General features: G+C 38.9%; 1 protein-coding gene across 1 annotated transcript; it reads right to left on the bottom strand.

Moving 5' to 3' along the window:
- Positions 1 to 369: 369 nt before the first annotated feature.
- LOC132035588 (chromo domain protein LHP1-like) lies at positions 370 to 11650 on the bottom strand. The gene is made up of 6 exons (XM_059425884.1): positions 11243 to 11650; positions 10560 to 10585; positions 9962 to 10048; positions 8932 to 9819; positions 1491 to 1551; positions 370 to 925 (listed from the first exon to the last, which is right to left on the bottom strand). The coding sequence occupies exons 1-6, from the start codon at positions 11537 to 11539 to the stop codon at positions 878 to 880; spliced, it is 1407 nt and encodes a 468-aa protein (XP_059281867.1). The 5' UTR covers positions 11540 to 11650; the 3' UTR covers positions 370 to 877.
- Positions 11651 to 12029: the final 379 nt, after the last annotated feature.

Genomic DNA, 12029 nt, shown 5'->3' with positions numbered 1-12029 from the left:
TTCACTTTTACTTGTCACGTTTTGACTTTTCACGTTGTTTAAGAAACAATGATTAAGATAGATACTATACCACAATACCCCTATCAAATGGTGTATAATTGTATTGGAGTCGAAAAAATGCTTTGAAATGAGTAATAAATGCTAAGGGTAAAACAGATTTTTCTTTTTTTTGTCTTACGTTAATATGTGAAAATTGACAAGTAAAAATGAAAATCTATAAAGGGAATAGTGGACAAATAAAAGTGAACGGAGGGAGTATATCTTAAGTCATAACTTAAGGTAAAATAGTAAAAGAAAACCTCCTAAATAACGTTTTTTAAGAGTCATGTAAAAGAGAACGACAACAAATAATTTGAGACAGAGGGAGTATGAGCGCATGCATAACATGTTTTTTCAATTGAGAAAAAGAGGAGAGCAAAGCAAAGATCCAACATTTAACAAGGTCCACCAGCTATATTAAAATCATTCTGCCTTCTGTTCATCTAACAAAAGGTGTTACCATACCATATTATAGCCACCAGCAGAGCATTTCCACAAACTCAGAAACATTTGTGGATATCTGCATTCTGAAGCTATTGAACTACAGAACCTGTAATGGTTTTGCCTAAGATGTCAAAAGAATATTATCATAATTTACATTGCATACATTGGCTGATACTCGGATAAATCTTTAAACTCCTAGTTTTCTTTTGGACAAAAACAGCTGAAGCTAATGCAGGGTTTCCCATAATATGCAGCGTTAACTCTATCGATTTCCTGATCTCCCTAATAAATATCTAACAGGTTTAATACCTACAGCCTGTTGCTACAAAATTTCAAAACCCTATACATAGGAGACAAGTCTAGCTAGAACAGTTCCACCTTCACCGCAGCCCACTCATTCAGTAGGATGATATCGGAGATGCTTCTCGTAAAAGTTTATCAGCTGCAAAAGAAAGCAAATAGTAGGTCAATAAATGATAGAACATAAAACAGAAATACTAAATCACATTAACCTCTTCAGTTTTGTTACAATTAAATAAACTTTTCCTGTAGTTTCTGAAATTACTTCACAAACCAGTAGATTAGTATATTTTTTTGTCAATAACACTTAAAATGACGATCATCAAATGAATAATCAAACCTTAAAAGACAAAGAATCAACTTATTTTTTATTTTGAATTAATTAAAATACATAAAGGAATTTTGAGTGAAAGTGATGATTCCAAAAAAGTTGAAGAAGTTGATAGTAATAGTAAATTACATATCAAAGCCACAGATAATTATCTCAAGTGCACTATTATTTTTTAACAAAACAGTGTATTACTTTTGGAACATTTTTAACATAAGTTCACGCACAGAGGTCCATGGGGATGATATATATTAAGAGAAGAGGTAGGTGTAGCTTTGAAACACGAGAGAAGGTCCTTAAATATAATCCATATTAGAAATATAATATCACAGAATTTATGATGATGAAAGAATTAATAGGAGAGGAAAGAAACAGCTACCAAAAGTGGACTATTCGTCTTCAGAAACTTGTTATCCACCATAACCTCCGTTCCATCAGACCTGCAGCCAGTCATACCAAAATGCCATCATATAACCTTAAAACTTACATAAAAAATTTGACAATAAAGCTACAAGCATAGCTGTCTATCCAATGAACTAGGCACTAAGGTAAAAGCTGATGAGAATGGTAAAACCAAGAGTGAAAAAGAAAAGTCTCTCCAGAAAGGAAGAGACGGGGATGTGATCAAACTGACAACACCTACACACATTGCCCATCCAAGAAAATACCTACATACATACATAATATTGCTGCTACAGAATAGACACAATCATCACAAAATCACATTAAGTTCCATATTTGGGACACTCAAATGCACAGTTAAAGTATAAGCAAACTACATACTAAAGGGAACAAAAGAAAATTGAAATCTTGAGGACAATTAGCTCATCCTGATCACAAGAGGGTTTCTTTCTTATATTTCTGGGGGAACAAGTAACCAAAAGCAAGAAAACAAGAAAAGAGAATGCAGGGCAAAAAAGAGCTTGAACCTTACAGATTATATTTGAAATGCTAAAATAATTATAGGAAAAAAAGGCTTTTAATTTCAGCACAACCAAGGCCAAAAAGACACATATGTCATTTTTTGTGAGTGAGTTAAAATTTTAAAGGTAAAAGAACCCAAGCACTAAACAAGTACTGGAGGTTACAGAATGAGAGGCCCCCCTATACATACATTCTTTTTTCAAAATTCTTATCTTTTGCATTTCAATATTAGATTTAGAACTTGGACTTTGATCACGCTTCCATCATCGAACCCTACTCATCCTCTTGAACCTTACCACCAAGCCCCCATCACCATGCACAATACAAGTGCAACTAGAAAACTGATACTTCCACTGAAAAACAATACATCAACTTAAATTACAACATTCCCTTCTTTTTCAGTATTTGGATGGATTCTGCTGTTGGCACTGGTTAGTGGTTTCTGTGGTTTTGAAATGCAGAGGTGGTGTTGTTTGTAGCTGGAATCAGGCTAGTTCCTCAGGTATTTGAAGTTGTGAAATTGTAGTCAGTAGGGGGTGGGAGAAACTAAAATGTGAATTTACGAGCATGAACTAGCGTAAGGGAGCTAAGATGAGCATGTCTGCGAAATAGGCTCGGAGGTATATGATGTTACCCTTGCTGTTTTAGAGAAACTACGACATAATAAAGGCCATGTGCAATGTCGTTCCTACTTTTTTTGAGAAAAGGATGAGATGAGTTTATAATATAAATGAGGAAATAACTTCAAAGGTTTTTACAAAATAAAGCACTAACCAAAGATCGCTGTAATCACAGACTCTCTTAAGGAGATTCAGCAGAATAGTCTTTAAATTGCAAAAGAAAAGGGGGTTTTGTGTACATTTGAATAGGTACTTTGGTTACAAACCTTGATTAAAAGAGTCCAAATTTCTTCCCCCCCCCCCCAGACCCTTTTTTTTTTTTTTTTTTTTTTTTGAGAAAAGAAAAAAATGTGAAAATCTCTTCCTTTTAGAAAGCAAACTAGTGTGAAAATCTCTTTAGAATATAGACGATGATATAGCTTAACAATTTTTTTAGCTATACAGAACAGATACATTATTTATACACTTTAATTTGAGTTGGTTTCGCATTATATATATATATATATAGTTATACATAATCTATACACTGATGATACATTGGGCTACATGACTGCAAACTAGATGCATGGGTTGTATATATTAGTTATTTCCCCTAAAATAAAAGTGTGTTCTCTCTAACAACTTAAGCTTTTAGATGAGATCGTCACACATTTCACCATAAACCCTAGAATATGGTGCCTAAACCCGAGAATAGGGTTACAAGTGCAAGAGGTGTTAGAGAATACACTTATCCCTTATTGGTTATGTAAGGGTTTCGAAGTGAGTTTATAATGTACTGAGTCACTCCACCAATGCCTTAAAAGGTTTTGGGGTGATGCTCAAAGAGGCTCAACTTTTTGTAAATCAAGAGCATGGATGAGCCTGGCTCTGCTACCATATTAAGGAAATGGATCTTTAGCTTAACTAAGCCTCAAAAGCTACCTCGGGATTACTCAAAACGATACAAGGAGACAACAACTCATATCCTCAACGAATGTGTTACTCAAAACAATGTGCAAAGTAACTTTGGTCCAAAGATCAACCAAAGTAGCATGGACAATATCAACTTCACCATGACAACCAACTGCACTAGAATTACAATTTATCATCAGTCATGGAATAGCCCATCCCATGACAATTTTAGTTGCTTCAACACAGCTTTTTAACAGATTTGTAAATAACAAGTTAGAGATTAAAACTTTTCTACTCTGCATGGATAGAACTGATACCAGGAGCCACAGACAAGTTTCCCACAAAGGATTGGTATCCCATTCGGATAGTTAAAAGAATTGCGCAAAAGCTGAATGGAGTTCCCTTGTTAGATGAGTTGAAAAGCGAAGTCGGTGATGGTGGTGGATATGGCTAGGAATGATCAATTGATAAAGGGAAGTCGCTTCTTAATCACTAAGCGTAGCAAACCAAGCTCAAACTAACTGGGATAAAGGGATTAACTAAGTAATTGTTGAATGCTCTGAAAACCGGACAAGCTAAGAAAGTCACCTAGGAAATCAATTTAGATAGATAACAGTCCATCATTTTCTCTTTCATTTCTAGTCAAAGGCCTCTCTGAGTTTCTGATCAAAAGATCTCTCTCAAGACTGTTCCTTTTTCTTTGTTTAAGGGTTTCAGCACATCCTACCACAACTTGAAACCCAATTCTCTTTAGGATCAACCACTGGACTCCAACTGACATTTCTGTTCCAAAAGAAAAGAAAAAAGTTTGCACTACCATTGATAGAAGGAAAGAAATGTTGGGTCCATCCCTTATTTTAGGGAAGAAAACACTTCCCTTGTTTTGAGGAAGAAAACACTTCCCTTGTTTTAAGGAAGAAAACATCTTCCTTGTATTTGGCAAATTGTCAAGTGCTTGCTTGAGTCACCAATGACATCAATAGGTTCATCTCACACCTATAAATAGGGAAGCTTTCTCATTTGCTAAATACACCAAATTGAAGAAGACAACACATCCCAAAGAGAGAAAAATCTAAGAGAAATACTCTTAGTGAAAGGCCTAAGTAAGAGAAGGTCTTTGAGAGAATTTTGTGTGGTAAAATTCTTGAGTGTCATTGGGATTGGGGTTGTGAGGTTGAGTGTTGTAAACACTTGTAATATTTCTTCTTTAATAAGATCTGCAGCGACAACGTGGACGTAGCTCTCGCGTTGAGGGTGAACCACTATAAATACGTGTGTGTTATTTATTCTTCGCTTACATCACGGCGTAAGTAGGTTACATCTAAGGAGATTGGTATTTAAGTGGTCCGGTGTGACCCTCCAATCTTTCACGGGAATCGCTTACAAAAGTCGGATTTGGGATTTTAAATCCTAACAATGCGTATCGAGCAACGGGTTGTGTTGTGATTTAGAAACGATGGGAGGCGAAGATGGTACGACGCACGGCATCGGTAAATTCGATGGTACAAGATTTTGCATTACGGAGAATGCAAATTGAAGATTATTTATATGGCGAGAAAACTTCATGAACCTGCGAGTCCAAAACCGGAGGAGATGAAGCAAGCGATTGGGATCTCCTCGACGGACAAGTTAAAGTCATTCGGTGACGCTTGTCAAAGAACGTTGCTCGCAACGTGGCAAAGGAAAAGACCACCGCGAGATATGATGAAGGTATTGTCGATATGTATGAGAAACCTTCGGCAAATAATAAGGTATTTCTCGTGAAGAAACTATTTCATCTAAAGATGATGGAAAATGCTCGTATTCTTTTATGCGCACGTAAATGAATTCAATACCATTGTAAATCAATTGTCATCGGTAAAAATTGATTTTGATGATGAAGTGCAAGCTCTAATTTTGTTGGCATCCCTACCAAATAGTACGGGAGCCAATGAGAGCGGCGGTTAGTAATTACGTCGGCGAATAAAACTAAAGTTCAACGATGTTAGGGATCGTATCCTTGCGAGGAGGTGCGCGGGGACGGTTCGGAGAGCGTCGACGAGTTACGCTTTTAATGTTGAAAACGAGACAGGTACAGCGAAACAACAACCGAAATAGGGCGGATCGAAGTCAAGGAATGGCGGGGGTCGATCCGGACCGGGACGAACACATAAGTGTTGGAAGCTGTGGAAAACCAGGTCACTTCGAAGAAGCTGCCGGGCGCCAAGAAGGAGGACGACGAAGGGGCCGGAATCAACGCGCTACGGAAGACATTGGCGATGCGTTGTTGCTTGTCGGTTGACAGCCCGATAGACTCTTGGGTGCTTGACTCGGGAGCGTCCTTTCATACCACCCCACATCATGATATAATGACAAACTACGTGGTGGGAATCTCGGCAAAGTTTATTTAGCGATGGAGAGCCGCTAGACGTTGTTGGCACGGGGAGACATTAATTTGAAGATGTCAAATGGATCTCGTGGAAGATTACAAAAGTTAGACATGTTCCAAAGTACGATGCGAAACACCGATCTCGGTAGGTCGGCTTGATGATGAGGGATATGATCTCGATTTTGGTAATGGGTCTTGGAAGGTGGCGAAAAGGTGCTATGGTAGTTGGCGAGGAAAGAAGATTGGCACTTTCTACACATGACGACTAGCGTCGTCGTGATCTTTGTTGTTGTGGTTGACAACACAAAGAAACAGTTTGTGGCATTGTCGGTGGGACATATCGACCCGAAGGGATGAAGGCTCACATTGGTGACAAATGGCTTAATTCGGAGGCGAAGACGGTGGACCTTCATACGTGTGAGAGGCTGCATTCTCGGAAAACAAAAGCGAGTAAGCTTCTCAAATGCGGGCGGGGAGTTGAAGGTCGAAAAGGCTGGAATTGGTGCACACGGACGTGTGGGGACCTACCATGCGTTCCTCTCTTGGAGGATCACACTACTACGTGACCTTCGTTGATGATTCAACCGGGAAGGTGTGGGTTTATTTTATGAAAAATAAATCCGATGTGTTTAGTGTATTCAAAAGATGGAAAGCCATGGTCGAGAATGAAACAAACCTCGAAGTTGAAGTGTTTGAGGTCCGACAACGACGGCGGAGAATACATTGATGGTGATTTCAAACGGTATTGTGCCGATAATGGAATCAAGATGATGAAGACTATTCCTGGAACGCCGCAACAAAATGGAGTAGCCGAAAGAATGAACCGAACGTTGAACGAGCGTGCTCGGAGTATGAGAATACACTCGGGGCCCGCCCAAGACATTACGGGCGGATGCGGTCTCAATACCGCGGCCTTTCTTAATTAACCGAGGACCGTCGGTTCCCTTGGATTTCGAGAATTCGAGGAAGAAGTCCGGAGTGGCAAGAAGGTAAATCTTTCATTTACGAAAGTGTTCGGTACGCTTATCATATGTTCATAATGATGATACGGCTAGAAGCAAGCTTGATCCAAAATCAAAGAAGTGTTACTTTATTGGCTATGGTGACACCGAGCTTGGTTATCGATTTTGGGATGAACAAAATCGGAAGATCATCAACGAGCGAAATGTTGTCTTGATGAAGAGTGCGTACAAAGACAAGTTGCAAAAAAATTCGGAATGTCGGGACAAGGAATCGGAAATAGTCGATTTGAGGGACTTTCGACACACGAGCGCGCCGGCCCGAGCAGTACGGCGGGGCGGAGGAACAAATAATCCTAAGGTGCGATGAAAGTGCGATTACGAAACAAATCAACGGACGCCAATCACGGAATCTTGCGTAGATCATCCGGGATCGGGAAGCCGATTCACGGTACTCTCCATCCCTCAACTACATTCTACTCGGCGATAGGGGTGAGCGGAATGTTATGAAGAAGCAATGCAAGTCGATGAATCGACTAAGTGGGAGCTGCGAATGAAAGATGAGATGGACTCCCTATCGGCAAATCATACATGGGAATTAGCCGAATTGCCCGAAAGGATAAGAGGGCATTGCAAAACAAATGGGTTTATCGGATAAAGGAAGAACCCGATGGAAGAAGGCATTATAAAGCAAGGTCAAGTTTGCAAGGGATTTCGAACGAAAGAGGGCATCGAACGCTCGCAGAAGAATATGTGAGGAAAGTTATCAAAAAGTTCAACATGCGTGATGCCAAGCCGATCGGCCTTTCTGTCGGAGACTTTCGGTTGTCGAAAGGATCGGTCGTCGACAACCGAGGATGAGAAGAAACGGATGGACAAGATACCGGACATTGCACATGCGGTGGGAGTTGTCGGCCGATTTATGAGCAATCCGGAAAAGCAACAACGGAGGCTGTGAAGTGGATATTCGAGATATCGAAAGGTAGCTCGAGTTCGGCTCGTATTTCCGAAAATCGAAACGAGGATTGCAAGGTTATGTTAATGCGACAACGGTGGTGATGTTGACAAGCGGGCGTGTTCGGCTTCGGTTGCCCCGCACTACGTATGAAACTAGGAAAGAGTCACGTCGATCAAAGTGTGAAGACAAATTTCTTCGATCTTGAGTGGGAGATTTGTTGGGTCCATCCCTTATTTTGGGAAGAAAACACTTCCCTTGTTTTGAGGAAGAAAACACTTCCTTGTTTTAAGGAAGAAAACATCTTCCTTGTATTTGGCAAATTGTCAAGTGCTTGCTTGAGTCACCAATGACATCGATAGGTTCATCTCACACCTATAAATAGGAAGCTTTCTCATTTGCTAAATACACCAAATTGAAGAAGACAACACATCCCAAAGAGAGAAAATCTAAGAGAAATACTCTTAGTGAAAGGCCTAAGTAAGAGAAGGTCTTTGAGAGAATTTTGTGTGGTAAAATTCTTGAGTGTCATTGGGATTGGGGTTGTGAGGTTGAGTGTTGTAAACACTTGTAATATTTCTTCTTTAATAAGATCTGCGGCAACGTGGACGTAGCTCTCACGTTGAGGGTGAACACTATAAATACGTGTGTGTTATTTATTCTTCGCTTACATCACGGCGTAAGTAGGTTCTGTCTAAGAGATTGGTATTTAAGTGGTCCAATTTGTGACCCTCCAATCTTTCACAGAATCGCTTACAAAGTCGGATTTGGGATTTTAAATCCTAACAAGAAAATGGGCACCAAACAAGACAATTTGAGACTTGAGACACTGGCAAAAACATTATAATCAAGAAACGCCAATTAATCCGATAAATGGCATGCAGAAAATATTACATCCAAGAATAACTTAAGTAACTTAGATAAGTGAGTAAACAAAAAATTTTAGTGTGCAGCACATGTCTTTTGTTCATTTGAAAGAAGTTCACTAATTTCACTCTAACTAAAGGTGAAGCTAAGATTCTTTGCAGCTGAGTGACATAAAAACATAATAGACACGAAGAGAATTTTGATTAAGACAAGAAAGTAGGTTAGAAGTCACAGACCTCTTAACTAGAAAGGCCACAGACACATCCTGCACGTCATTTGATGTAATAGATGCTGAATAGCTCATGGGCTTAATAATTTCTGTTATGACATATGCATCTTTGGAATTATCGCACTTATTATTGCAACCAAAAGCATTGCCCACACATCCATGATCGTGAATTTCTTCCTGCATGAATGCAACCAAAGGGCCCCTTGCTACAGCATCTTGGGGATCATTCACTACACCTGAAGTAGTGACCTGTTTAAACCTCCGAACAACAGCAGGCTTCCTCCTTTTAGCTCCTGTATGGCGACCAGACTGAAGCGATTCTGTTTCATTCGCCGTTGAAAATTCACTTGGGAAGCCATTGCCGGATCTATCCGCAGAGGTCTCTTTTGTTGCCATCGTTCCCTTTAGTTCACTAAGCGTCACACCCAATTCGTTTTGCTCTCCAACTTCTTTTTCAGAGGAATCCAACATCAAATCATTGCCATTCCGCACTTCATCCACATTGTTATTATTCAAACCACTACCATTACTATCCACAGAGGTTTCTTTGGTTGCCATCGCTCCCTTTAGTTTACTAAGCTTCAAACCCGATTCGTTTTGCTCTTCAACTTCTTTTTCAGAGGAATCCAACATCAAATCATTTCCATTCGCCACTTCATCCACATTGTTATTATTCAAACCACTACCATTACTATCCACATGATCAGTCGCATTCAAGCTAGCCAAAGGAGGTGAAGATACAGGTTCCTCAATTATCCTAACCTCCACTGCAGGCACATCAGATGTGCCATCTGCAGGGGAATGTTGTTGCTGCTGCTTTCTTTTGATTTGAGTGTGAGTAACCCCTTGCTTCCGCTTACGCTTACGTGTGGATCGTTGTTTCCCAGACTGCAAGCTTCAAAAGGCAAAAGAAAGCACAACAAATAAGAAAAAAGGCCAAAAAATCAACATCCCATACTCCTATTAAAGCAAGTCTGCCAACTAGTATACTCAAGTAAAGGTGCAATGGACAGATAATGTGGTAGTAAAAGGAACACCTCTCTTCATATGCATCAATAACATCGTAGCACGTCATTAGGTTCTCCACAGGTTCCCATGTGTTTGCACTCTCCGGCCAGCCTCGCCTGTAAAAAAACAAAAACAGAATCTTGTCCTTCAATCAAGCAAAATTCACGGGCTTTCTGGGTGTGTTCGGTATGGAGGAAATGTTTTCCAATTTTTCCATGTTCGGTTGGTCAAATTTTTGGCAAAACATTCTCTCTAGGAAAACAAGTTCCTTACAAATGAGGAAAAAAACTTCCCTAGTGGAAGTAGGGAAAACAAGTTCCACAAGTGGTATTCCAAGTTGATTGTGTCCTCCTCACCCTCCAAGACACCTCATCTTCACCCCACCCCTGTATCCCCAAACCCAATCACCTCACACCCCCACCTCCCCATAGTAATTGCCTAGATTATATACAAATCCTTTTAGGATAATGTTTTTTGCTTAAATACCGAACACAAGAAAATAAGTAAGAAACCCACTTATTTTGATGAAAAACATACCGAACACACCCTCTATCTTCGCAAATTCAAATTATGGAAAATGGGAAGCAAAGTAAACAACTTTATACATCTATTACATAGTAAACTTACCATTTGATTAGATACTGAGCTTTGCCCTTTGTTTTCCACAGCATTTTCAAGATTCGCAAATCCATACAACCAAAGCAATTGAAGACACAAAATCAGGATAAAGAAAAAAGGTAACCCAAAAAAAAAGGAGAAAAACAAGAAAAATGCTTCACACGAACTATGCTCCCTTTTGGATTCTTTTACTTTTTTTTTTTCAGAAAACAGAATTGAACACCATGTTTGTTCATGGAATTTGATTAGTTTTTAGGAAAAAAAAATCAAGTTCCAAAAACTGGACATAGATTTGTTGTTTACTTTTTTTTCAAAAAGAAAAATTGAAAACATTGTTTGTTCATAGAATTTGATCAGTTCTTCGAGAAAAAAAAATTCAAGTTCCAAAAACTGGCAAAAAATTTCTTGCAGTCATAAAACTTCAATTAAAATGCATGTTCAAACACAACTTCAACTTCCAAAAACTATTTATCAATAAAACTTAAAAAACTCATTATTTTAAAGTTTCAACCAAATCTATGTCCAAACGCTACCTATTTATGCCCAATCTTGCTGGGACAGCATGTTGATTATTGTAAAGATATCACAGTGGGCCTGACTCAACCCCAAAAGCTAGCTCATGAGGAGAGAATTGCCCAAGTCTATGTAAGCAAATGTAGGACTGTAAAAATTATCAAAGGAATAAAACACACCTTTCTGATCCTCTTTCTTCTTATGGTCTCAATCTCATAAAAGCCTTCAGCAAGTTTGGGTTTTTCAGCATCGGCTATTTCCTCTTCACCCTCCCCTTCTTCGATTTTCTCTTCATCCTCTTTCTCTCTGGCATCCCCTTCTTCCTCTCTGGCATTCCCTTCTTGCTCGCCAGCCCCTTCAGCAACCCCATCTCTCTCTTTCTCCTCAACTCCATCAGAAGGCTGCTCAGGACTGACAACATTCTCGCCGGCCACAGCCTCAGACTCCCCGGAGTTGTTGTTTTTCTCTCCTGTCATCTCTCTCTCTCTCTCTCTAAAACTCTCTTTGTTTCTTCTTTTTTTTTTTTTATGACTTGCAAGTTTTGTGTGTAGAGAGAGAGTTGTAACAAGAAAAGGTGATAAGTCCTCTTTTGTCACAGATAAGTTCAAACTTTTCTACCCCCTCATTTGTTAAGGACAAATTTTAATAATCCAGCTGAGCAAAAAAGGGGTCAATTTACTTTACCAACCCACAATTAATACAAATCTATTTTAAAAATAAAATAAAATATATATATATATATACAAGAAGACTAAATTAATGAAAAAAGCAATTGATGTTAAGTAAATGCAGTATTTATTTAAAATTATGAAATAAATGTTATAGACAAAATAGCCTACTTAAGTAGTATTTGTAATTATACATAGTTTATTATATGCAAAAAAGGTATTAAGTCTAGATAAGTTAAAACTTTTGTACTCATTTTTTACAAGACAAATTTTGATAATCCAGGTGAGAAAAAGGGGG

The sequence above is a fragment of the Lycium ferocissimum genome, chromosome 10, assembly GCF_029784015.1.
Source record: "Lycium ferocissimum isolate CSIRO_LF1 chromosome 10, AGI_CSIRO_Lferr_CH_V1, whole genome shotgun sequence".
Taxonomy (NCBI): domain Eukaryota; kingdom Viridiplantae; phylum Streptophyta; class Magnoliopsida; order Solanales; family Solanaceae; genus Lycium; species Lycium ferocissimum.
The sequence above is the reverse complement of the archived record's forward strand: the minus strand, read 5'-3'. Positions and strand labels throughout refer to the sequence as shown.